This window comes from Trichoderma atroviride, chromosome 3, assembly GCF_020647795.1.
Source record: "Trichoderma atroviride chromosome 3, complete sequence".
Lineage (NCBI taxonomy): Eukaryota > Fungi > Ascomycota > Sordariomycetes > Hypocreales > Hypocreaceae > Trichoderma > Trichoderma atroviride.
The window spans coordinates 337,483-361,427 of NC_089402.1; the positions used below are offsets into that span (position 1 = coordinate 337,483).

Sequence of the window (23,945 nt, forward strand, 5' to 3'; positions counted from 1 at the left end):
GAGGCGTGTTAGGTAATCACATTGTATGAAGCATGGTAGGTTCCCATAATGGATATTTCAACACAGAGCGTTTCACGCAGGTCTCTACACTGGTAATTGATGTTATAGCTGGTTTCTTTGAAATTGTATTCGTATTGTACACTGTATTGTATAGGTATTTTCTATATCCTCTCCTTGGACAGAGCTTGCCATATCCCCCACGGCAGCCTCCACCCGCTGCTCTTCACGGCAAACGGGTCAAAGTTGGCCTTTTCCAGGCTCAGCAGCCATTGTGCTGCGGGTACAGCTTCTAGCAATGCCCCGAAACCGCGCCGTATGTCCCGCGCCGTGTCGTTGTCTCCCTCCTCAAAATATTGGTGCTCGCCCTCACCCTGGTGCTCAAACTCGTGGCCTGGATCCTGCCCCGCTTTTAACCTCTTGAGCATCTCTCGCGCCGTGATCAGATGGTCATTGGCGCGGGTGGCGACCTTGAAGATTGCGTCTTGCAGCCCGGGGGCGTTGGGGCCTTGCCGGAAGACCTCCTCCTCCTTGACACCCTCCTCGGCCATGATGTCCAGCGGCAGCAGGATGGCCTGGGTGCGGCTCGGGGTGTCGAGGCCAGAAGGGCTCCTGACGGGCTGCGCGGGGGCGGCGAGGATGGGAATGCCCCGAAGCACAGCGACGATGCCGCACGCCTTGCCGATATGGCTGGCCAGGTGATCCACGTGCATTGACCGCAGCGGCATGGATGCCAAAGTCGCATACATGATCGTGGAGTACGTGTGCTCGGCGTAGTCTTCCAGGCTGGCCAGGGTGGCGAAGGGCCGATTGTCCATGTGCCTCTCGCGCGTGCGGATCAGGCGCGAGACCCAGAATTTGATGGACTTTGCCGTCGACGAGCTGCCGGCCCGTAGCTCGAGCTGCTGCAGTCCGCGGTGGAGCAGGATGCAGATTGGCTCGCGGGGAGGCTGCCCGGCGAACGTCTTGTCGATGGACTCTTGCCAGAACTTCATGCGCATGACGCCAATGGTGGGATTGGACACCAACTCGGGCAGGCGGACGAGCTCCAGGTTCAGTGCGCGGAGGGCGGCGTAGGTGTCCTGGACGGGCGGCGGGATGAAGCGGTGGATGAGGTGGGCATCGTAGTCGCTGGTCCTGTGATTCGAGGCAGAAGTCGTTAGAAGCTGTAGCAGAAAGCAACAAGGCTGCAAGGTTGCCTTATCATGCCAAAGGAGATAGGGCAGGGGAGTGGATTGACGCCATACTGAAGCTGCTTCAAACAGTATCGCCGCGCTGATTCGACGTCAGCGTCCGTCACCGTTGCGAAGCTGCGACGGCTCCGGGGCGCGCTGGCGAGCCTTTTCAGGCCATTGCCTAGAATGCCGGGACGATGCATGCAGCGTGGGATGAAGCTTATCGCGGCTCAATTGGCGCAGCCGTCATGGTGATGGGCTCGGGCGAGAAAAGAGTCGCATTGCATTGCGGGCACTTTTGCGACTGAAAAAAAAAAAGGCAGCGAGTGGCAGCTCTTCAAGCTGTCTGATATAAACAGACCGTGATTGGCTGGTCTATTACTCCGTCGGACAAATGGGGCAACTGCTGGGTTAGCGTAGATGGATGACGCGGTCATGTGACCTCTCTACACGGTTCGCGTTTGGCAGGCTCTAAGGCGCGTCTCCCAGCGGGTTTAGCGGGAAACGCTGCAAAAAGTCACGGCTTCTGGGTTTTGCTTGCATGTTCCAGATGAGAGTCCCGGCGCAAATATGGAGCTGGGATCCTCGCAAGAGCCTCCAGTGAAGAGGCGGAGATTCTTCAAGGACCCGGACGAGGCATCATCGGATCCGGTGGCTTTCAGCAGTCCCAAGCACGAGTATAGCTCGAGTCAAGAGCCAAGGCTGTTCTTCAAGACGGAGGACGACGATGACCGCGAGGAGGAAATAGAGAATAAAGCGAAAGGTGATTCTTCTGGAGAATGGGTGGCACAGGAGAGAGAGCTGGAGAGGCAAAGAGGCATCAAGACCGAACAAGCAGATCGAAATGCCTTCACCCAGCTTCGTGAAAATGGAGCTGCCTCTAGGCAAGCTTCTCGCGAAGAACCCACGCCCCAGCACGAGTCCTCATCGTTGACCTTTGACCAAGAGACGTTTGAAAGCTTTGTTGGATGTAAAGTTGCTGCCGATATCCTGAGGACCATTCAGCAACACTGCGGGAACAACCTGGAACGAGCTGTCAACATGTACTTCGACGGCACCTACAAGAAACTCATCAAGTCAAAGTCAACATCTCATCCAACGGCATCTTCTGCCACGCCGGGCTCCAGCCGAACAGCATTGACCGACGCCCCGGCCCAGTCCCCGCCGATTCCCATCCGACGAACCATGTCGAGCTCACGATACATTGGCGCATTCGGCGTCGAGGGATGGGCTACAAGAAGTGGAGCAAACTTGCTGAAGCACGGCGAAATCGTCAAGATTGAACGGCAAAAGATACAGCCTCCTCTACCCCCAAAGACGAAACCCCGGCTCGGCGCCCCTCCCACTCCCGTCAAGATGAACACCGCCGCCTCGAGACGAGTCGACGTTATCGTACGATTTACCACCCACAGCGGCCAAGAGATCGGACGGCTGGCTAAGGATACTGCGAACTGGGTGTCGACGCTGATAGATCAAAAGGTTTGCGGGTTTGAAGGTATATGCGTGTACTGCCCTGAGCGTGTGCGAACAAACGATACCATCTTTCTCCAGCTGAGATGCTTTCTGCTCAACTCGGCCTTCTTCGACCGAAGCTTCAAGCCGGGAAACGATTCTTCAGCCACATGGTTCGAACAGCAGATTGAGACGGCGCAAGAGAAGGAACTCCGACTTCGACAAGTTGCTTTGGTTAGGCTTTTCCAGGAAATTAATCTGCAACCGGTTGCCGCAAATGCTGCAGCAAAGGGTGGGCGAAAGGGCCTCCTTCAGGCTGCCGAGATGGATGAGCAGAAGCAAAAGGACTCGAAAAAGGCAACAGCGAACAGCAACAAGGAATCTGGAAACTCATCACCGTCGGAAGAAGCTGAAGAAGGAGAGGAGCTTGAACAAGATCAGCTTGATTCGCTGTATAAGAAGGCTCAGACATTCGACTTTAATATGCCGGAAGCTGAGCCCGCGAGCACTTTTGCCATGTCGCTGCGGCCATATCAAAAGCAGTCTCTGCATTGGATGCTGGCCAAAGAGAAAGATGAGCGGAGCCATAGAGAGCCCTCGATGCATCCATTGTGGGAGGAGTATCTATGGCCAATCAAGGATGTTGACGACAAGGATTTACCCACAGTAGAAGGCCAATCCAAGTTTTATGTCAACCCTTACTCTGGCGAACTTACGCTAGACTTTCCTGTTCAGGAACAGCACTGTCTCGGCGGCATTCTCGCTGATGAAATGGGTCTTGGAAAGACCATTCAGATGCTCAGTCTGATACACTCGCACCGATCCGAGGCTTCGCACAACGCCAGGTCAACTTCTAAAGACGGATTGAATCAACTTCAGCGGCTGGGTAAGAACTCGTCAAACGTCGTGGATGCGCCCTGCACTACTCTTGTGGTTGCTCCGATGTCTCTACTATCGCAGTGGCACAGCGAAGCCGAGAAGGCCTCAAAAGCAGGCACTATGAAGGTTCAGCTCTACTATGGCACTGAGAAGGCGTTGAATCTGCAGTCGCTGTGCAGTGGCTCCAACGCGCCGGATCTTGTCATCACCAGTTACGGCGTCGTCTTATCAGAGTTTGGCAGTGTTGTCCCAAAGAACGGCGAAAGGGCATTCCATACTGGCATTTTCTCGCTCAAATTCTTCCGAGTGATTCTAGATGAAGCCCACTATATTAAAAACCGAGCTTCCAAAACTGCGCGCGCGTGTTATGAGATTGCGGCAGATCATCGATGGGCCCTGACCGGTACGCCGATTGTCAACAGGCTAGAAGACCTCTTTAGCTTGGTGCGCTTCCTGGGAGTTGAGCCGTGGAACAACTTTTCCTTTTGGAAGACGTTCATCACGGTACCATTCGAATCAGGCGACTTTGTGCGCGCATTGGACGTTGTGCAGACGGTTCTAGAACCATTGGTCACGCGAAGAACAAAAGATATGAAGACACCAGATGGCCAGCCCTTGGTACAGCTTCCCCCGAAACAGATTGACCTGGTGGAGGTGGAGCTCTCCAAAACGGAACGAGACATTTACGACCACATCTTTAACAAAGTAAAGAACACATTTGCCAAGAACGTAGAGGCTGGCACTGTACTCAAGGCATTCACAACTATCTTTGCTCAGATTATGCGTCTCCGTCAATCGTGCTGTCATCCTGTTCTTGTCCGCAACAAGGATATTGTCGCCGATGAGGAAGAGGCTGGAGCCGCAGCAGATGCAGCTACTGGGTTGGGAGATGACATGGACCTCGAATCGCTGATTACACAGTTCACTGCCATCACAGATGAAGCGACCAGCGATAGGCAGACATACGGAGCACATGCGCTGGACGAGATTCGGAATGAAGCAGAAAAGGAATGCCCCTTGTGCTTTGACGAGCCAATGAATGAGCAGATTGTGACTGGATGCTGGCACTCTGCGTGTAAAAAGTGCTTGATGGACTTTATCAAACATGAGACGGACCATGGCAAAGTGCCGAGGTGCTTCAACTGCCGGGCACCGATCAACCAGCGTGATCTATTCGAGGTCGTGCGGCATGACGAAGGCGATGCATTTGCCTCGAAACCGCGCATCAGCCTGCAGCGATTGGGCGTCAATTCATCGTCAGCCAAAGTTACAGCGTTGATGACAGAGCTTCGATCGTTACGCCGTGAACGGCCTCACATGAAGTCTATCATCTTTTCACAGTTTACGTCTTTCTTGTCGCTCATCGAGGCCGCGCTCAATCGCGCCAACATCAAGTTCCTTCGACTCGACGGAAGCATGACGCAAAAGGCGCGTGCAGCGGTGCTGCAGGAATTCTCAGACAGCAAAGGCTTTGTGGTGATGCTGATGAGCCTGCGCGCGGGCGGCGTGGGACTGAATCTGACGAGCGCGGGGCGCGTGTTTATGATGGACCCCTGGTGGAGCTACGCCGTGGAGTTGCAGGCGATTGATCGGGTGCACAGACTGGGGCAGCAGGACGAGGTGGTTGTGAAGCGGTTCATCGTGAAGGGGAGTGTGGAGGAGAGGATGTTGAAGATTCAGGAGAGGAAGAAGTTTATGTAAGTGATGTTTCCCTTGTTTGGTCTAGGGGTTTCACGGTGCTAATTTGACTGATTGCAGAGCGACGTCGTTGGGCATGATGAACGACGAAGAGAAGAAGCTCCAAAGGATAGAGGATATCAAGGAGCTTCTTAGCTAGATGACGGAACGAGCAATCAAATGTCACGACATGGCTGATGAATATGGGGCGGATCTTGGAACTGTTACGACTGTACTTTGTTTTCATGTGGCTGGCTTTTCTCATTGACTGGCGTAGGGGATACTGCAAAACTGGCATGGCACAATACGGAATTGCATTGCATTGCATTTGGTTCCTGCATTGAACAAGGTGTATATATATGAATGGCTGGCTGGCGGTGTGACATATAATTTTACTCGTACCGGTAGCGGTGCAACATGGAAAGGGTATTAGACGACATGTCAAATGGATCATGACAGACGGTTGCATCACTGGTCCGAAGCGATGGCACGTTTGGAAGAGGAGTATCTCAGCGTGCCATCGTATGGGTGGCATATCAATCACAGCTCAATGCGGGCGTCCCCACAGAATTCCCCAGTGAGGCTTTTGGGCAATCTAACTTAATCTGCTAGGGTGGTTTCAGGGTCCTCGATGGGAACTGCGCGAATGCAAGTATGGACACGCCATGATGCCTCTAATGCACCTATTGCTACTAAGTAGTGGTATTGGATAAATGCTAAAGACACAAGATTGCGTCAAGACAAAGAATCGCCACCTAGACCGTCGATACAGCGCAGAGCAGGCATTTCCATACGCAGCAACAAGCCAGAGCTGCTGACCGAAGCTATTCAGGGGCACCCTGTCAAAAAGGGGCGGGGCCGCCCAAAGGCGCAAGCCACATTGGGACAGCCGAAATTACCGGCCAGGGGGAAGCCCCAGCAGCTTATCCAAAGTGCGATGCCTTGGTCTGTTCATCAAAAGAATACGAGGCGGATTGTCGGTATGCCGTATGTTTTTTGCTTGCTTCGGCCTGAACTAGTTTGGCCTCCTTTTTAAACACGAGGATTGATGAGAGGCTAGTGGGTGGCTTGACGGGGAATGAGAGTTGATAAATATGCTGATCCCCCCGGATTTGTACGCGCTTGAAAAGGGTCTCTTTTTTTGTTACTTTTGTCAATCTCCAGTCCAGTCGCTCTTTTCAAGCAGTCAATTGTGATTTCTTCGCCGTTCCTTAACAACACGACGTCCTTTGTGTAATAATACAAAAACCGGTCATTACCGACGACATACATTTTCATCACATACCACCGCAAACATGAAGTTCACCGGCCTTACCGTTGTTGTCGCCGCCCTTGCTGGCCTCGCCGCCGCCTCTCCCGCTCCTCTCGTGAACGGAAAGCTGGTCTGCGGAACGATGAAGGACAGCATCGTGACTTGCCCCTTTGGACAGATTTGCTTGCTTGCTCCGGGCGCTGATGAGAAGTCTGCTACGGGAGTCTGCCAGACTCGCTAAGAGGGTGAGTGTCTTTTTTTTTTTTCCATGTGCTTTGCTTTGCGAAGATGAAGACGAAGAAGTGGGACGTGTTGCTAATGGCTGGTGGTTCTTAGGTCATTCCTTGGAATTGAAGCCGATGTGAAGGGAAGGTGGACGTAATGGGTTTTGATGGAGATGAGAACATTGAATTAAAGCGATTAAGTGCTACGACTATTAAATCTAATAAGTCTTGTCTAGCCTGGGCAAGCTCTCACTGTGAATAAAGTGCCGAAAGTACATACATATCATCGCGCTACTGTGACTCTTTCTCTTTACTCTCTGTAGTGCCATTGTGAATGATGAAAGGTTGACCTGCCAAGACAAAAAAAAGATGTCCAAAGCTATCCAATCCCGGCTGGTTAGATCGATCGACGCGTCTTCAAGTTCAGAGTTCTGACACTTCCCGAGGTGGACTTTGCTGCTTTAGGCATGTGCGTTGAGAGTGTCAGAAGCATTGTCTCGAATATCGTTGCCCAATCTGAATATATCTTGTTACTGTAAATGTATGTACTATGTAGATGCGTTGAAAAAGTGGGTTTCAGTGAGTTTGTTGTTCTGATACTGTGGATTGGCTGAACAAGCATCTCGATTTTGCCCCATGTTGAGAATCTACCTAGTTGCATATAATGTGGACTTGTAGCTGATGATCTTGGGGTTATTTCCTATTTGGGTAATCGGCAGAATGTGCGATACCATTTCCACATCCGCTGCATCTACTGCTGCTGGTAGTACATCTGCTACGTCCGCTACATCTGCTACATCTGCTACATCTGCTACATCTGCTATAGCGTCTTATCGAATGTGACGAGAGGAATAAGCATAGTTTACATAATGTAAGCGCTGCTGCTCTATAGCACGCACAGTATTCTAAGCTACAGCAATCTTATATGCAAACCCAATCTTTTATCTATCAAGGGCAAAGGCAAAATACCTCAGCGCTTTAAAGTTACGCGCCTCTATACTCTATAATCTGGAACTCAACCCTTATGTGCAGCTGCAAAGACTTTTTGGACGAGATATAGTCGAGTAAAATACTTGTATAGACAGCGAATAGAACGCCATCAGTGGAAGGTAGTATAGGGCAATGCAAATCTAGAAGTCTCAATAAGTAATTTTCTCAACCACTTTTTTTCACGCTGGCAATCATCAACGCTCTCTGGTTAGGTCGATTGCCTTGTAATAAGTGGCAGGGTCTTGAAAGAGTTTGTTGTTGTGGCTGTAGCTGTTGCTAGGTTAGATGATAAGTGTATGATAACAAAAGAAGCAAAGGCCACTCAAGGTTTTTGATGGACTGCCGCGTACTCTAGATACGCTATTTGTGGCGGGGCAAATAAGATTATACCACCAAAGTATATACTTCAAAGGGTCATTATTGCCAATGTGCCGATAGCACGATCCCTTGAGTCTACATAGTGACGAGCGTACGTCGTGGGATGAGCTATGGTCCCTCGTCTGACTTTTTCGTCACAAGAAAGTCCTCTCTAGAGCTGGGATATGAGAGGTACTGAAAATTCTCGGCACAATTGAGAGTTCTCCATCCTCCCGGGGATTGTGCAGGCATCCCCCAAAAGAGTCAAGGACACAAAGCCAAAATAGGGTTTGCCTTGAAAAGTAAACATAACATAACCTAAATAAGAAGTCTACGTAGGTAGGTAGGCATTGCATGCGAAGATGGAAAGTTAATTTTTTTGGGGCAGCCTGGAAAAACTATTTATACTCCTTGCTGTCCCCAGCCTGCTCTCTTTTTTCTCTTTTCATTTCATTCCATGGACTTTTCCTTTGGCTACTTTCATTTTCTCCTTTGGCTTTTCTTCTTCTTTACCTTTAGTTTCTTCATTCTCACATGCTTTTTTTTACACTATGTCTACTGTCGCTACATGGTATAGTGCCAGTGTAGGCACCACATGGGCGTTTTTAAATTAGTAGGTAGGTGGAGGAGGGGGAGCCCCTTTGGGGGGAGGATGTTGGGGTGAGGAATTTGAGGAGGGATGTGGAGGGTATGAAGGGGAGGGTGGATGGGTTAGAGAGGAGGGAAAGGGAGCGATGGCAGCAAGAGAGGGGGGGATGGGAGAGGGAGAGGGGCGAGCTGCACGGGCAGCTGCAGGCCGCGAGGAGCCTCTCTTCGCAGAGGACGAAATGAAGAAGCTGGAGAAGAAGATAGATAGGCTGTGGGTAACCTTTGTTCGGAGAGGGCGAGGATAAGATGAGGATTTGGGTGTTGGAGGAGACAGTGGACGGAGTGGGAGATGCGGGAAGAGGGGATAAGGTGGGAGGAGAAGTGGGAGAGGCGTGAGGAGGAGTGGGCGAGAGAGAGGAGAGGGCTAGAGGAGCAGATGAAAGCCCTGAGCAAGCAGATTTCTTTCTCCCTCTCAAATAGTAGTGTAGCATTGCTTTTTTCTTGTTGCCAGCGTGTTTATAAGAAGAGGGGAAAGTCATCAAGCACCTCGGTTCTATTGCTAGTGCACTGACTGTAGCTCATCGGGTTGATAAAACACAGTGCTTGATCACTGTACATTAATACTTGAGAACAAAAGTAGTAGTAGATGTAGTAGATGTAGTAGATGTAGTAGATGTAGTAGATGTAGTAGATGTAGTAGACGTAACAGCTAATGAATTTGGGCAGGCAAGGCGTTTCGTATCCTTGCTTTATTTACATTAAACTAAACACTTACATGCGTATGACATCGCTCGGTCGTTGCTCTCGCCCCCTTCCGCCGAGAATCTTCGTTATTGGCACCGCCCTTGGTTCATCGCCATTGTCACCAGCTTTCTCTCTACTGACCTCGCGTCTTGCAGGTTTGCTGGTTCAATCCGACGATGACTGGACGGTTACGCAGAAAGTGACGAATCAACCAAGTTCTAGCGAAGAGCTGGCCGATATGATCTTTGAGCTAAAAGACGGCAGTGATGAAGCTGGGCATCAAGCTGTAGAGACTTTAAAGGGGCTGATGCAGTTAAATTAAAAATATAAGCCCTACTTTATTTGGCCTAGCAAATAGAAGAGCTCGGTATTGTTATAGAGCGCAAAGTTGAGAGCTATTTGCCGATCGTGTATGGATTCCCCAAACGTCTCCTCATCGCTTGGCTGAATGCAGCCGCCGGATGTATCCTAAACTCATATCTTCCCCTTTCCGTACCCAAATTCACAGCTATTCCCCTAGTACTTAGTCTAGAGATTCTATTCGTTGAAATATTTATACATGATTTCACTTACTGCTATTGCTTCTGACATTTCGCGCCCAAAGGCTGCCAACTTTTGACGCTGCAGATCTTCAGTGAAGAGAAGCGATAGTACGAGCGGGAGAAGCATGCTAGATAGTCATGAGACCTTGTGGCGCCCAGTGAAATGTGACCTATGACGTTTGTCCTTATGCGGCTGTGGTGCTTCCCTCTCGATCTCTCTAGTTGACTGCCACGTTCTTTTGTGCGATTAGTTTTGCGTTCTACTCTCTCTACCTCTTTTGGACAAGCTGAAGGCAGAATTCAACGATTTGCATGTGTCCATCGTCGCGTAAAAGGCAGTGCAGCTGAAGCGTGGGATCAAGTGGCCTGATGGCGATCAACTAGGCCGTCGACCAGAGCCGCCTCTTTGACGCTTGTCGATTTTGATTCGAGATCCAGATTGTCTCCCCCAGCTTCGTCAATATAACAGCGACAACGACGACAGCAGATCATAGCTCAACTTTGATAGTGACAATTAAGACTGTGGCAAAGCAAATGGCAACACCGCAACAGAATGAATTTAATCGCACGACAAGGATTGGCGAGTAGCAGGATATAGAAGGATATAATACAGCCTCCATTGGAACCAACTTCGCTGTCAATAGAACATGTCAAAAACACGGTAGGAATAGAAGGCGCCTAATGAAAGAATATCTTGTAAATTTATTGAGAGTAATAATCATGCTTACAATACCAAATAATCTTCGTTGTTCTCAAGCTGGTCATATAGTTTCCGAGCGTTTCCAGGCTGGTGACTGACTCTTGTGAGATCGCAAAACATCGACTCCCATTCTGGATCAAATACTGTTCCCTCTGGCCCCAAGTCTTGCCATGTGCATATAATCACAAGCTCCGGCGAAGCTTGTATAGAGAAATCTGTTCCACAAGAACTACAGGAAAAGAAAAGTTGAGAGTCTTTTGCTGAGAATGCCATGTCGAAAGCCATTGTGAGATTCGTCTTATAATCACGTATATGATGGCATATACGTTCCCGTCTTAGAAACTGTCGTGATATCGTATTTTGAGCCCCAAGGTAAGTCTGGACAGATAAATGTACATATCTTCCATCTATGACCTTGGGATAAAACGAGGATTGTTCTAAGATGCCTTCTTCTTTGTGGTTATAAAACCTCTCTTTATCCGGGAAGTAATGTGGTTCGAGAAGCCTCTGAAGACGTCTCCGTTGTCTCCATTTGATTGTCCTCAATCGAGTATATTTAAGGGTGAGTTGGACGTGCCTATGCGCTGGCATATTGAGGGCGAACGAATTACGAATCTGAATGTCTTCTGGATCGCGCCACAAATCGGAGCCGTATTCGCACTCCGGGTTATATAGGTGGGTTGCTGGCACATCACGCCAGACAATTTTATGAAGTTTGCAGCATCTGGCGCAAACCCAATAATCAGGGAGAGATCTGGCGAGGCAGGTTAGATAGCGTAGTTTATCTTCGAGCGTAGCCAGTATCTCCCCCCTCCCAGAAAGAAAGTACTGATGAGTAATAGCGCGTAGCGGTCGACAGGTTTGGTAGATGACTAGCAGGCAGTGTGGAGGGAGGATATTGAGTATTTCGAGCAATATTTCGACTGGCAGTCGAAGAAGGTAACTGCGAGTATGAGGCCGGAGCCGTTGGAAGCTGGAGAGGAGTTTAATGATGTTCATGGTGAAATATTCCTGCGTTTCTCCTTATTCTTGTTTAGGTAGGTGTATATCTCTGGGGAAGAATTAGGATATGATCGGTAGCATGGACAAGGTAATATATTTGTTATTCGTCAGCTTAGCCCCATTGCAGAACCTGGACAGTAAACCTTTCTGGAGGTCAGAGGAAGTTTATTGGTAGAGGTTTGTCTATGCATTGCCGAAATCTTCTATAACATTCTAGTTCATTATTAAACGCAAATCTAGAGACACAAAGTTTAAATACACAGCTAAATGCTGGAGTGGCTTCCTAGATATACCCACAATATTGGAGAGAGAGGAGACACAGGCATTGATAAGCTTTCACCAAGTACCGTCGGGCCGTAACCGCACCAGCCACTTACACTGCAACAAGCATCTATTAAGATGTGGCTAGTTATTGGAGCTGGAAGAGACTCAGTCAGATGTTTCGAGAGGCGATGTTGACTTCGAACTCAGGCGAGGTGGCTTCCTGACGGAATCCTCCGGTGGCCCAAGCAGGGATGGCCGCTGTCGGGATCGAGTCAAGCATCTTGTATACTCCCGGATTTGATACAAATATGCTGAAGGGGCACAGAGCTAAAGGCACGAGCGGCTACGTGGGTTCATACCTGCTGAGCTTATCGGCGGAAGCGCCCCAGAAGCCGGCCCGGTGCCTGAAGCCACTTTAACTCTGTGGATAGTCCAGGCCTAGCGTTAAGCTATACTGATACAGACGATACCGATGGTGGGAGGTGAACGAGACGTCCTCGGCTCACCGTTACTCTCTGTATGGGCGTGCATTTTATCCCTATAGACGCCATTGGATGATACATTGAAAAATAGTACTTTCATACACACAACGGTTATCCAGCCATGTATCATGAAGCTATTCAGCGAAAAATCAAATCAACCGCCAGTTTCCAAGCCAATCAATATCATAGACAGCAGGCATACGTATGCATATGATGCAGCAACCTGTAAATAACCTCTGCAAGGCCCAAAGGGGCAGACAACCCTAAGATAATGACTCATTATAGAGTTTGAGCGTCATTTGGAGGACAAGTATTATCAGAGGCGTAAACTTGACTTGATATTCTTCCCCAAATAGTCTTGGTATGAGCGAAATTGTTCGCTTTACGTTTCCCAACATAACCTTTGAAAAGGTTTTTTATTATGGCTATAACTATGACAGAGTGAGATATCGAATGCGTACAAAGTGTATATATATTGCTTGCTGCCCCTAACCTGCCTTGGCCTTTTTCTTCTTCTTTTTTCTTTTTCCAGGCATAGCATCCGTTCGTTCTGAAAAAAAAAAAAAACTATATATTAATATACGTTTTTTTTATCTTATTTTTTTTTCCACTATGTCTGCCATTGCAACATGGTATGGTGCCGGCGTTGGCACATTAAGTGTTTTAAACGCCATAGGCGTTTTTAAATTGGTAGGTAGGTGGTGGAGGGGGGAGCCCCTTTGGGGGGGAGGATATTGCGGTTAGGGGTTTGAGGAGTGGTTTGGAGAGGTTAACGGGGAGGGTGGGTGGATTGGAGAGGAGGGAGAGGGAGCGTTGGCAGCAGGAGAGGAGGGAACGGGAGAGGGAGAGGCAGGAATGGGAGAGGGAGAGGAGCGAGCTGCACGGGCAGCTGCAGGACGTATTGATCCAGCAGATTAAGAGTCTGCTGGGTCCGACCAGCAGCCCCGGGACAGCATAGTTCCTGCTCCGCCCGTCCTCCCCAAGCGCCAGCAGCGTTGTTTTTTTTGTTTTTGTCATTCTTTTCAGCGTGGTTTTGTCATTCGTTTTCAGCGTTGGCATGTCACTCTTTTCAGTATTTGGCGTGTCATTCTTTTTCAGCGTTGGCGTGTCACTCTTTTCAGTATTTGGAGTGTCATTCTTTTTCAGCGTTGGCGTGTCACTCTTTTCAGTATTTGGAGTGTCATTCTTTTTCAGCGTTGGCGTGTTATTCTTTGAGATCGAGTTCCTCGAGGTCAAGGCCGAGAGTGTCTTTGAGAGACGCGTCTTTGCACAAGACTTCCCCAAGAGTTGGTGTGTTATTTTTTGACACTGTTGTTTTGTTATTCTTTTTCAGCGTTAGTGTGTTATTCTTTGAGATCGAGTTCCTTGAGGTCAAGGCCGAGAGTGTCTTTGGGAGACGCGTCTTTACACAAGACTTCCCCAAGAGTTGGTGTGTTATTCTTTGACAGTGTTGGTGTGTTATTTTTTTTTTTTTTGATAGTGTGGTTTTATTAATTATTCTTTGACAGCATTAGTGTGTTATTCTTTGACAACGTTGGTTGATTCAACATTCCTTTTACCAACAGCTTGTTGCTCCCTCCAGCGGCGGTTTGTTATCCTTGACAGCAGTGGTTGGTTATGGCCTTTTCCAGCGGTGGGTTGTCATTCTCGACAACAGCATTTGACTAACTATTCTTTGCAGTGACGGTTCAATGTTCCTTTCAGCGGTGGTTTGTCATTCCCAATAGCGGTAGTGATTATGGACTCTTCTCTCTCCTCAGCGGCGGTCTGTCATTCTTGATAACAGTGGTTTTCATTTCATTTATTCTTGGGCAAACGCGTCATTAAAATCACCAGCAAAGCCGTTTTGGGCCTGTGAATGTCACAAGCATTGAAGCTCCCGCGGCTCTTGGAAGATGGCTTCTCGATTGGAAAGTTGATGGAGTTGGGTAAGCAAGTTCTCTCATATCCTTGATTCGGGTACCTAGATCAAGCTAGCCAGGTATATGACAGCACTCTCTCATTGCTCTCGCCCCCCCTACCTCGAGGATGTTGACCTCGATCAAACCGGTTGGCCTCGATCAAGCTAGGCGGCTCAGATCAAACTAGGCGGCTCGGATCACTTTCACGACTATGAGCCCGACATCCAGCACGAGTCGCAATAGATTGATCTATTGGGGAACATAGATATCAACGGCTTTGTCCTAGCTCTTATATCTTCTCCAAGTCCCCGTCTAGGAGAAAGTATCTTCCCCCCCTTGTTTTTCTTTACACTTTCGTTACGTCTTCTTCCATTGCAACATGGTGTAGTGCTAGTGTTAGCACTATCAATACCCTCTGGAACCTTGGTGATTTTTACGTCCTTGGGCGCTGGCCTTTAGGGGGCGGGCGTATGGGAGGGCAGAATGGAGGCCCTGGAGGACAAGGCCAAGTTGATCCAGGGGAGGAAGGAGAAGATGACGAAGGAATAGGAGGAGGAGAGGGAGGAACTCCGGCAGGGTAGAGAGCGCTGTGGGGAAGAAAAGAAAGGAGATGAAGGCGTTGCGGCAGACTATAATAAGAATCTGGTGCTACTGCTAATATTGCTACTATTGCTAGGTGTATATAATAGATAGATAGTTAGACAATGGATATTGTATATACCCGGATACATCAACTGCTTTATTGAGCTTTATGTGAGTACTGTAATAGAGCTGGGGTGCTAGATAACTTTTCCCTTATTTGACTGTGTATCATGCAGCTATCCACCAAGATGTACATCAGTCATCAGTCTCCAGGCTAATCAATATTAAAGATGACAGGCAGACACATGCACATGGCGAAGTCAGTGGGTAAATAACACGGAGCCAATGACTCATTACAAAATTTTTTATTGTCAATGCTTTTACCGAGGTTCCAATAATTGGTTTGCGCACAGACAGTTGAGCAGGAAGGCTTAGGCGTTCCGGTCCGCGTAAGCAGAGTACCAGCACAGCAAATTATTAGAATATAGAATTATAAGCCTGGTGATAGTCAAGATGTTCAATAAAACGGCATCTCCTTTATTAGGTGTGATGTTTTGCCTGTCATCACACGGCTGAAAGCGCAGATTCCTTGCTATTGCGGGCTACTCGCTGCTAGAAGCATTTGTTTGCTCATGCCGAGAGCCAACGCATGGATAGCCGCCGCACGGACTATATGAATACGCAGATTCTAGATTTTCTTCTTCTTCTCTCTCTAGCTATTTATCTGCTTTCTTTCTTTCTGCTGCACGTGAGAGCTCCCATGATCTGATGCAGCAAGCCTGTCCGTGTGCAACACCACGGCACTATTTATTTCGACTCTCTCTTTAGATAGATCATCGTCATCAATATCATCATCTATTTCCCCTTGATACCTTTCATCGCCTTCTTTTACTCGCCTTCCAAGAACAATTTCTACCACGCTCATATCCCCGCTATGGAGCTCACGAACTTACCCACGGAGCTTTTGAATGCGATCCCTCTCTATTTGACGAGCAAAGACATCAAAAACTTGAGACTCGTGTCCAAGTTGTTTTCCGACATACCTTTACAGCTCTCTAGGGTGTTTATAAGCGCGAACCCGATAGACATTGAGGTGTTTCGCTCTATCGCGGATCATGAGGCCTACAGACATAGTGTAAAAGAAATTATTTGGGATGAGGCCCGATTCGGCAATCCTCGTTCTGGATGTGACGGGCATGAAATGGAGCTTCGCGAGGCACCTCGTGAATATATGAATGCTTGCAAAGAGAACTTGGCCGACATTTTGGGAAGGCGATCCATGTACGCTGTCCATTTTCCCTCTGAAAAGGCTATAGACGAGCAAGTAAAGGCCCAGATGCCTATATTCGAATCATGGCTGCTCTATTGCGAGTATGCAGACCGGCAAAACAAAGTTTTGAAAGACGGTGGCGATATTAAAGCGTTTGAATACGGCCTCGAACGCTTTCCGGCTCTCGAGAGAATCACGTTGACGCCAGCAGCCCATGGGACAATCTTCAATCCACTGTATAGAACACCGATGCTTCGATCGCTTCCATATGGCTTCAACTACACCATTCCGCGCGGTTGGCCGGGCACTTATTTTCATTTGAGCAGCGAGCCGTGGGAAACCGAGGCTGATAAAGAGCAATGGCGAGGCTTTCGAGAAGCCATTCGTTGCCTCGCGGATAACAAAGCACCGTCGGTGAAAGAGCTTGTTCTCGACGTTCATCAGTTGCCAACAGGCTTGACCTGCCATTTTTTCGACAGTCCCTGCCGAGAATACGACCAGCTCATTGATGTTCTTCGCAGGCCTGGTTTCCGCCGCTTTGATCTCGCCCTCACCGCCGGCGGCCAGCCCACTGTCGACTGGATGTCATTCCGGAACAGGCGCATACGACGTGCCCTGGCAGAGGCGTCGAAAGACTTGGAGCATATCCATTTGAGGACGGATTGGGGTGAAGAACCAGATTATCGTACTGGGCTGGACAGCAGCGGCCTCCCTTATCACTTCACCCCACTGCTTGACATCTTTCCCATGGAGCAATGGCCGAGACTCCGGCACTTTGGGCTATCAAAGTTCCTTGTGCGGCAAAATGATGTCATGTCTCTTCTGAAAGCATTGCCAGTCACGATTCGGACCATTGAGCTCAGCTTTTTGTGCTTCTTAAACGACGTGGGCAGTTACGAAGCCCTGCTTTACGAGATGCGTGATACTCTAGATTGGCGCAATAGAGAAGCCGCAGCTCGCCCCAAAGTCAAGATTGGCTTGGAAATCTCCCCCCGAAGAGACGCTATATGGCCGAGCAATCTGGTTCGAAAGAGAAGTGGATTCGTTTTTGTACAAAGGGGGGGCCTTGTCCGTTTCCATGCGATCCAGATGATGGCGAGTCCAGAGATGGTGGTATGATACGGGACGAATTTCAGCCTGAGATTGACGGCCCATGGGTTGATTGTCCTGTTTGGAACCGCAAGGATTGGGAATCATATTCGCGAGCCTACGATGAAAAGGGGGGGAATCCTGACGTACAGGCAGCTTATGATGCTTTGGAGGCCATGGATTACGAAGACTAACCCGCCATGGGTTCGAGCCTTTGTCTTCTTACTTGTAGGGTTGTTGATCTCGAACGTTTATATAAAGCTAGTATTTCAGTCATGAGTTTCGATTTTATGGAAATAGTTTAATAGAAGGAGAGAAAGCTACAATCAATACTACCCCGTCTATTTAAACGTCATCAGAGGCTAACCCATGGAGCTCTCGACAGTGCCAAATACTTGTCACCCAGCTTCATCCTGAAGAAAGCTTTACAGGGGCTTACCACACCAGCTTGGCCTCGCAACTGGCGTTGTGATACCTTTAGGGCACCGTCACTGTCATCTTGGGCCCAGCCGCTGTCGTCAACTTGGAGGTCATTGCAGATCGCGCGATTTCAGGCCATGTGCGCTCAACGCAAACGTATACCTCGGCTTGAAGTCCAGAACAGTCAGCTTTGACGGCTGGATTCCATTTATAAAAGTCTCCGAGGTCGATTTTCGCATGAGCGGCAATACCGGAGCATCCGTCTCCTTTCTTCACCTTGTAAAACCCGCTGCATTGGTCGACCATGCCGCTTTGTCTTGGAGTGGGCGTATGCAAGCCAGTGTATGTTGCAGTGGCATGTGTGTACGTCTGTGAAGCACTCTTGGTCACCGCGGGATCAGTCATTGTTGTGTGCTTGTCATTGTCATTGTCGTCGTCGTCGTCGTCGTCGTCTTCGGTGTAAGGCTGATTTCCGCCGGGGTATGTCGAAATACAATAATATGTGCCTTTAGATAGTCCTTTGCAATCTTTACCAACGGAAGGGTTCATTAAGCAAAAATCTTTCATATTCAAGTTGTTAAGGCCCATGATTGTGTCGCATGTGGTTTCGGGCCCTATGAGAAACCAGTCGGTGCAGTTCGCAGTCTCTCCAACCGCTCGAGGACTTGGTGGACTTTGAACAGGATCGGGAGCTACAATATATGAGCCACAGTTCAATTCCAATTTCACGCAAATGTTTCATGAAGGAGTAGAGATTCTCTGTCAAGAAAAAAAAAACAAGTCTTACTTGGAGAAGGGGTGGTCAGCAGGAGGCAGTATGAGCTGCTTGCAGAGAGCGTACATGGCTGCGGATCGTTACTGCCACTAGATGTAATTTTCTGTTTGTCCTCCCTCAAGGATGGATTCCATAACATGAACTCCTACCACAACCAAGTCAGTATTCCACACAGCGTGAGAAAGTGGTAGGATTGTACACACCTCGAGTGAAGTGTCTGCCTGGTAAGCCCATCCCAAACAATCGGTATCATCATTTTCGAGCCAAAAGTACCTTAGAGCAAAATAAATTAAAAATCTGTCCCTTGCCCTTGGCAAAGTGCACTTACAAACTACAATCTCGGCGTGTGCCGTTTGCCATCGGAATTTTAGGCTTGCTGGTCCTATACGAGGCCATAATGTCCCTCCTCGGTACTGACTTCATAGGCAGCTCAACCCAGATGTCGTTATCAGTTTGATCTCCGCCATATCCTGAGTAAGTAGATATGTTTCCTACTGGCCTGACACAGTAATAATAGTACAGCAGAAGGTGAGTGCAATTACTGTGGACCTCTGGGTTTAAAAATATGCTTCATCATCTGTCAGTATCATCGCGCGATATACAGCAAGGTGATTTGGCGACTTACAAATCTTTCAGCGATGTGCCAAACTCAGCTTCAATAGTCGAACAATCATCCCCTTTGGCTACTTTGTAGAACTGCCCGCAACGCTCATTGGTCGCTTTAAGTACCAGCGTTGGCTTTGGTCTATGCGAATCTTGTAAGTTTCCTTGAGACGATCAATTGCATGGCATGGAAGAAGCTTACGCCGGGGTTGAGATGGTAGTCGTGGCTCCGCGCGAGTTATTGGGGATAGAAAATTTGCCTGAAGGATTGCTGATACAAATATTCTTGCCCAAGAAATCATTCATGTTTCTTTCATACAATTAGCTCTCCTTGACTGCAGAGTCAATCTACCCATCCGTGGCCTCAACTTACGTGCAGGCAGGTCTGAGATTGTCGTTCCAAGCGAGAATTTGTGCATAGGTGATGTTATTCTCCCTGGTGATCCTACTACAGGTGTCGCCATCGTGAACAGTGTGCTTTTTGCATTCGATAGCAGCAGCAGATCCGTTGGTCAAAACAGGAGCGGGAAATGCGAATGCATGAGCCCGGAGAGCAAGAAGGAAAAGAGAAAAGAAAAGCCTATAAAGGTCCATTGTTGCACTCAAGAAAAGTAGCACTTGCAAAAATGCAGCAAAAGGTGTTTTTTGGCTATAGACTTAATGTAGAGATGCAGAATAAATGCTGAAGAAGAGACTCTTTCTCATGAAGCAACGAGTTTTTCCTCACGACCGCACGGACCGCTCCCAAGGCACATTGTGTGCGATTTTCAAGACAAATCCTGTCTTCTGCACTTCAAAGACGACCGATTAGCACAAGTATGGATTGAAGGCTGTGATTGTTACGATGCATAATGCAAACATGAAGGTCATTGAGAAGGATGCTGCCCGATAGCAAACATCGACATGACTACATTTTCAAGGGTGCCGTGTATTGGAACCAGTCCTCTTTCCACATTAAGCATGACTTGCGTCAATTATTTTCTGCTAAAAACTTGACAATACGCATATACTTGGCTTTTTCAATTTCCCTATACCATCAATATTCAACGATGATGCATTTTTAGGGCTGTACCAACAAGAGGCATAAGAAGAGGCCTGAGTCGCTAAAGTCGGCTCAACGCAGCGACCCGGCATGGGTCTTCCCGTGCTCTTGGCTTTGCAAAAGTTCCCGCCCAAGGTCCGCGTAGAAAAAAAGGGGATTCAAAACAATCAACAAACATTTCTCAATCTCACACATCACAATAACGCTAGTATCTACATTGCCATTGATCATAGGAACAGAAGTTATCCAGCACTTTAGCTATAGCATGGACTACCATGTACTAATAAGTACTTGAACTACAGCTACTACGGCTACTGCTGTTTTAAAGAGGCATAGCTATACTGATATAATAATTGAATACTCTTACATATAGGCTAACGATGTATAGTTTATCAAGCTATAGCTAAGGTATTAAACAATACAACTAAAGTGCTGGGTGAGTTTTCCTCTAATAAACTAGCGTTTATGTTTTGAACTTGTTTCAGGCCCTGCCGCCAAGATCCACATCAGCTTTTGCGGCCAAGACGTGGCAAACCACTTGATTATAAAAGTGCGCTGGCTTTATTCGCATATTTGTCTTCGTCGTGTCGTGCTCAAAGAATAATACGCGGGTAGGCGATTCATGAAACCCCCGGAGCAGGGATGACATGGGTTTTTATCACCATACTTGCTCTAGCATGGCGGCTGATCAAAGCGGGTAAACAAACAAACCACATATTTCTTCCCTGAAACAACGGAATTGAGCATTAGAGAGATCTTCCCCTTGTCGGCCAAGACCGAGAGTAAAAATAGCTAGAATACATGCTAGAGCTTTGTGGTATGTACTTATTTATACAAATTTATATAATCTGCAATGGCGAGCCACGAATAACACATTCAAATTTTAAGTATTCTAATGGTGGCATCATTACATTTAGCATTAATGAAAGCAATATAGGTGGTTTCTTGCTCCGATTTCGTTCTCTGAAGCCATAGTTTATGAGAGTTGTCACTCAATTTCAGGTATTTGGGAACATATATATAAAGCAGGAGAGCTGGCACCCTTGTAGATAGAAGAAGATTTACTGACCAAAAGGGGGACAAGGTCTGTGTGGGAAACAACCATTTTTGGAACATCCGAGCTTAGCAATAATGGCGCAGACCTAACACTCCTTGCCATATTAGGGAATGAGAATGACAAACAGCTGCCTGGCGGTGAGTCTGTCCTCTTCCCGTCGGTGTTTCAAAATGGAAACTATCAAATTATCACTATCCAGCTGCTCCAGGGTCCAACAAGCCTCATTTCGCACTCTATCAAATGACCAAGTTCTTGGGCTCGGGAGGCCGTGCTGCTTGATTGCTCATGACTCTCTGCGATGACAACCTGTACATTGCATACCCAAGTATATATGAATAGAGTGAGAGATAGAAGTAAATGTAGTTTGAACCTTTTCGTATCAAGAAAGAATTGCAACACAGAGAGTCGGATATAATCATTTTGATACTACAGAGGATCGACTGGCATCAGTCCTCGTGATGCTATGGAGATGCGTCGATTCTCATTCTTTTACCCGTCCATCTTCTTGCTCATATCAGCACTGCTTTCATTTCACTACATTTCCTCCTGCGTTTACGGTCTCCGGCACACTCAATCACATCACGAATGGCGCGAGACTGGCATCGTCGAAGCTAGGCTGGCTCAACCAAGGCAAAGCGGCTACACCTGCTCTAAGAAAGAGCCATGTCCTAACGGTGCTTGTTGCGGTGTTAGTGGTTGGTGTGGTTATGGCCCAACGTATTGTGGAAAAGGTTGTCAGTCCAACTGTAATGCCAAAGCAGAATGCGGCAAGTTCGCTCCCAAAGCCGAACAATCTTGCCCCCTTAATGTCTGCTGCTCAGAATTTGGTTTCTGCGGTACAACAAGCGAGTTCTGTGGCAAAGGTTGTCAATCCAACTGTCATCAGCCGAAGCCGTCCGGCCCTCCGTCAAATGTTCAGAAACGAGTGGTCGGATACTGGGAAGCGTGGAATACTCAGCATCTATGTGGTACTATGGAGGCTGGAGAGATTCCTGCCAATTATCTGACTCACTTGAATGTTGCATTTGGATACATCACTTCGGACTTTCGAATTACTAACATGGATGGCCTGTCAACCAATGTTTATGAAAGTGTTGGTGACATAAAGGCTCGGAATCCGAACTTGAAGCTACTCATTGCCCTCGGTGGTTGGAAATTCAGCGATCCAGGTCCGTGGCAAAGCGTGTTTCCAGCTATGGTGTCTACAGCGGCGAATCGAGCAGTGTTTATAAAAAATGCCTTGAAATTCTTAGAGAACTATGGGTATGATGGATTGGGTAAGTTCTTTGTCTTTGCAATTGATCTGACTGTTCGCTAATTGCTCTTGTTATCCCTCGATAGATTTTGGTAAGTGTATCACCCCAACACCATCGACGACCCATAGCAATCTCATCTCGACATACTACGGATCGCACACAAACAAGCCGAATGTATAATCCAAAAAAAAAAAAAATTTTTAGCTTACAATGAAGCAGATTGGGAGTACCCTGGAGCCGACGATCGCGGCGGCACTGAGAAGGATGGCGAAAACTATGCTGTGCTGTTAAAGGAACTGCGAGCCGCAATCAAAGCCAGTGGCCGCGACTATCTCGTCACATTTACGGCTCCAACCTCTTACTGGTATCTTCGCCATTTCGACTTGGAGAACATGGTTCCTCATGTTGACTGGGTGAATTTAATGTCATATGACCTTCATGGAGTGTGGGACGGCAACAATACAATCGGTAAACAGGTCTTGGCCCATAGCAACTTGACAGAGATTGATCTTTCACTTGATCTAGTGAGTCAAAGGGTACAAAGCATGGGCTTTTGGAAGGCTACTGACCCTTTTTGGCAAATAGTTTTGGAGAGTCGGAGTTGAACCATCAAAAATCGTTCTAGGTCTCGGATTTTACGGTAGATCGTTCCGTTTAAAAGACCCTCGCTGTTGGAAGCCCGGATGTGCCTTTAGCGGCCCAGGGGATGCAGGCCCATGTTTTGGCACTGCAGGCATATTATCTTTCAGAGGTGATAACTTTCCATTCATATACTCATGATTGTCCTTGGCGTGAAAGGTGCTGATAGAGCTGGCGTATAAAGAGATTACAGATGTACTTCGTCGAACTGGCGCAACAGCTTACTGGGATAAAAAGGCAGCCGTCAAATATATGCCTTATGGAAAGAACTCGTGGATCTCGTAAGTAACTTGACATCCTATTTTCTCATCAGATGGTCATAAGCTAACGACGCTCAAGTTTTGACGATGTCCAAACGATACAGACCAAGATCGATTACGCGAATAAACTAGGGCTTTCGGGCTTGATGATATGGGCCATCGACCTTGATAATGGACAGCTAGATGCGCTTAGAGCAACCTCTGATCCGTCTGTCATTGGCAACGACGACACCCCATTTGATCTAGTGGATATCAAGAATATTTTCCCGACTGAATACCTTCCTCCTAACGGATACACTCCAAGGTATGGACTGGTTAACTTTGGGGGCTCTCTAGGCTCAGCCAATATGGATCCAGGTAACGGCGGATTTGGCTTCTTCCTCATATCAGGCGATTCTCACGTCGCTTCGCCACTGACTAAACGGGACAATGAGCCGGATCCATTCAAATTCTTGGATTGCCATGGCACGAAAGTCGCATTGCAGTCGGGCATTTCCAAAGCCAGAGTTGCTTGCTTTAGTGATGATGTGGAAGGCTGCTTCCGAGTCATGGAACAAGGTATCGAGGGTACTCTGGTGGAGCTACCGGACCATGTGAGTGATCATTTCTCCAACTTCCGATGAAACGACCAGCTCTCTAATTTGTACGGATTGCTTAGTGTTTTTCACAACAATATGCAAGAGCTGTTTCTATTTAGGTTTCACCAGGTAAGTCCCTTATTTTACA

At 47.9% G+C, this 23,945-nt stretch overlaps 6 protein-coding genes across 6 annotated transcripts; 4 read left to right on the top strand and 2 right to left on the bottom strand.

Moving 5' to 3' along the window:
- Window positions 1–109: 109 nt before the first annotated feature.
- On the bottom strand, window positions 110–1,463 carry TrAtP1_005330 (uncharacterized protein). The gene is made up of 2 exons (XM_066112664.1): window positions 1,245–1,463; window positions 110–1,134 (listed from the first exon to the last, which is right to left on the bottom strand). Exons 1-2 carry the CDS (start codon window positions 1,373–1,375, stop codon window positions 162–164), a joined length of 1,104 nt encoding a protein of 367 aa, XP_065968749.1. The 5' UTR covers window positions 1,376–1,463; the 3' UTR covers window positions 110–161.
- Window positions 1,464–1,634: 171 nt separating this feature from the next.
- Window positions 1,635–5,713, top strand: TrAtP1_005331 (uncharacterized protein). The gene is made up of 2 exons (XM_066112665.1): window positions 1,635–5,200; window positions 5,262–5,713. Exons 1-2 carry the CDS (start codon window positions 1,743–1,745, stop codon window positions 5,338–5,340), a joined length of 3,537 nt encoding a protein of 1,178 aa, XP_065968750.1. The 5' UTR covers window positions 1,635–1,742; the 3' UTR covers window positions 5,341–5,713.
- Window positions 5,714–6,317: 604 nt separating this feature from the next.
- On the top strand, window positions 6,318–6,945 carry TrAtP1_005332 (uncharacterized protein). The gene is made up of 2 exons (XM_014089404.2): window positions 6,318–6,677; window positions 6,769–6,945. The coding sequence occupies exon 1, from the start codon at window positions 6,476–6,478 to the stop codon at window positions 6,671–6,673; it is 198 nt and encodes a 65-aa protein (XP_013944879.1). The 5' UTR covers window positions 6,318–6,475; the 3' UTR covers window positions 6,674–6,677; window positions 6,769–6,945.
- An 8,577-nt stretch (window positions 6,946–15,522) lies between these two features.
- On the top strand, window positions 15,523–17,495 carry TrAtP1_005333 (uncharacterized protein). Its single transcript, XM_014089402.2, has one exon. It carries the CDS (start codon window positions 15,743–15,745, stop codon window positions 17,195–17,197), a length of 1,455 nt encoding a protein of 484 aa, XP_013944877.2. The 5' UTR covers window positions 15,523–15,742; the 3' UTR covers window positions 17,198–17,495.
- A 149-nt stretch (window positions 17,496–17,644) lies between these two features.
- Window positions 17,645–18,430, bottom strand: TrAtP1_005334 (uncharacterized protein; the record flags this gene model as incomplete). The annotated part of the gene is made up of 2 exons (XM_066112666.1): window positions 17,645–18,260; window positions 18,375–18,430. The coding sequence occupies 2 exons, from the start codon at window positions 18,428–18,430 to the stop codon at window positions 17,645–17,647; spliced, it is 672 nt and encodes a 223-aa protein (XP_065968751.1).
- Window positions 18,431–22,037: 3,607 nt separating this feature from the next.
- TrAtP1_005335 (uncharacterized protein) lies at window positions 22,038–23,842 on the top strand (the record flags this gene model as incomplete). The annotated part of the gene is made up of 6 exons (XM_066112667.1): window positions 22,038–22,341; window positions 22,406–22,411; window positions 22,540–22,844; window positions 22,906–23,071; window positions 23,144–23,240; window positions 23,299–23,842. 6 exons carry the CDS (start codon window positions 22,038–22,040, stop codon window positions 23,840–23,842), a joined length of 1,422 nt encoding a protein of 473 aa, XP_065968752.1.
- Window positions 23,843–23,945: the final 103 nt, after the last annotated feature.

What these genes read in the sequence shown, in the direction of transcription:
- TrAtP1_005330 (XM_066112664.1), bottom strand. Translation starts at nt 1,375, where the DNA reads ATGCATCGTCCCGGCATTCTAGGCAATGGCCTGAAAAGGCTCGCCAGC. An exon ending in TACTGTTTGAAGCAGCTTCA is followed by an intron (nt 1,135 to 1,244) that starts GTATGGCGTCAA and finishes CTCGAATCACAG; the next exon opens with GACCAGCGACTACGATGCCC.
- TrAtP1_005331 (XM_066112665.1), top strand. Translation starts at nt 1,743, where the DNA reads ATGGAGCTGGGATCCTCGCAAGAGCCTCCAGTGAAGAGGCGGAGATTC. An exon ending in CAGGAGAGGAAGAAGTTTAT is followed by an intron (nt 5,201 to 5,261) that starts GTAAGTGATGTT and finishes GACTGATTGCAG; the next exon opens with AGCGACGTCGTTGGGCATGA.
- TrAtP1_005332 (XM_014089404.2), top strand. Translation starts at nt 6,476, where the DNA reads ATGAAGTTCACCGGCCTTACCGTTGTTGTCGCCGCCCTTGCTGGCCTC.
- TrAtP1_005333 (XM_014089402.2), top strand. Translation starts at nt 15,743, where the DNA reads ATGGAGCTCACGAACTTACCCACGGAGCTTTTGAATGCGATCCCTCTC.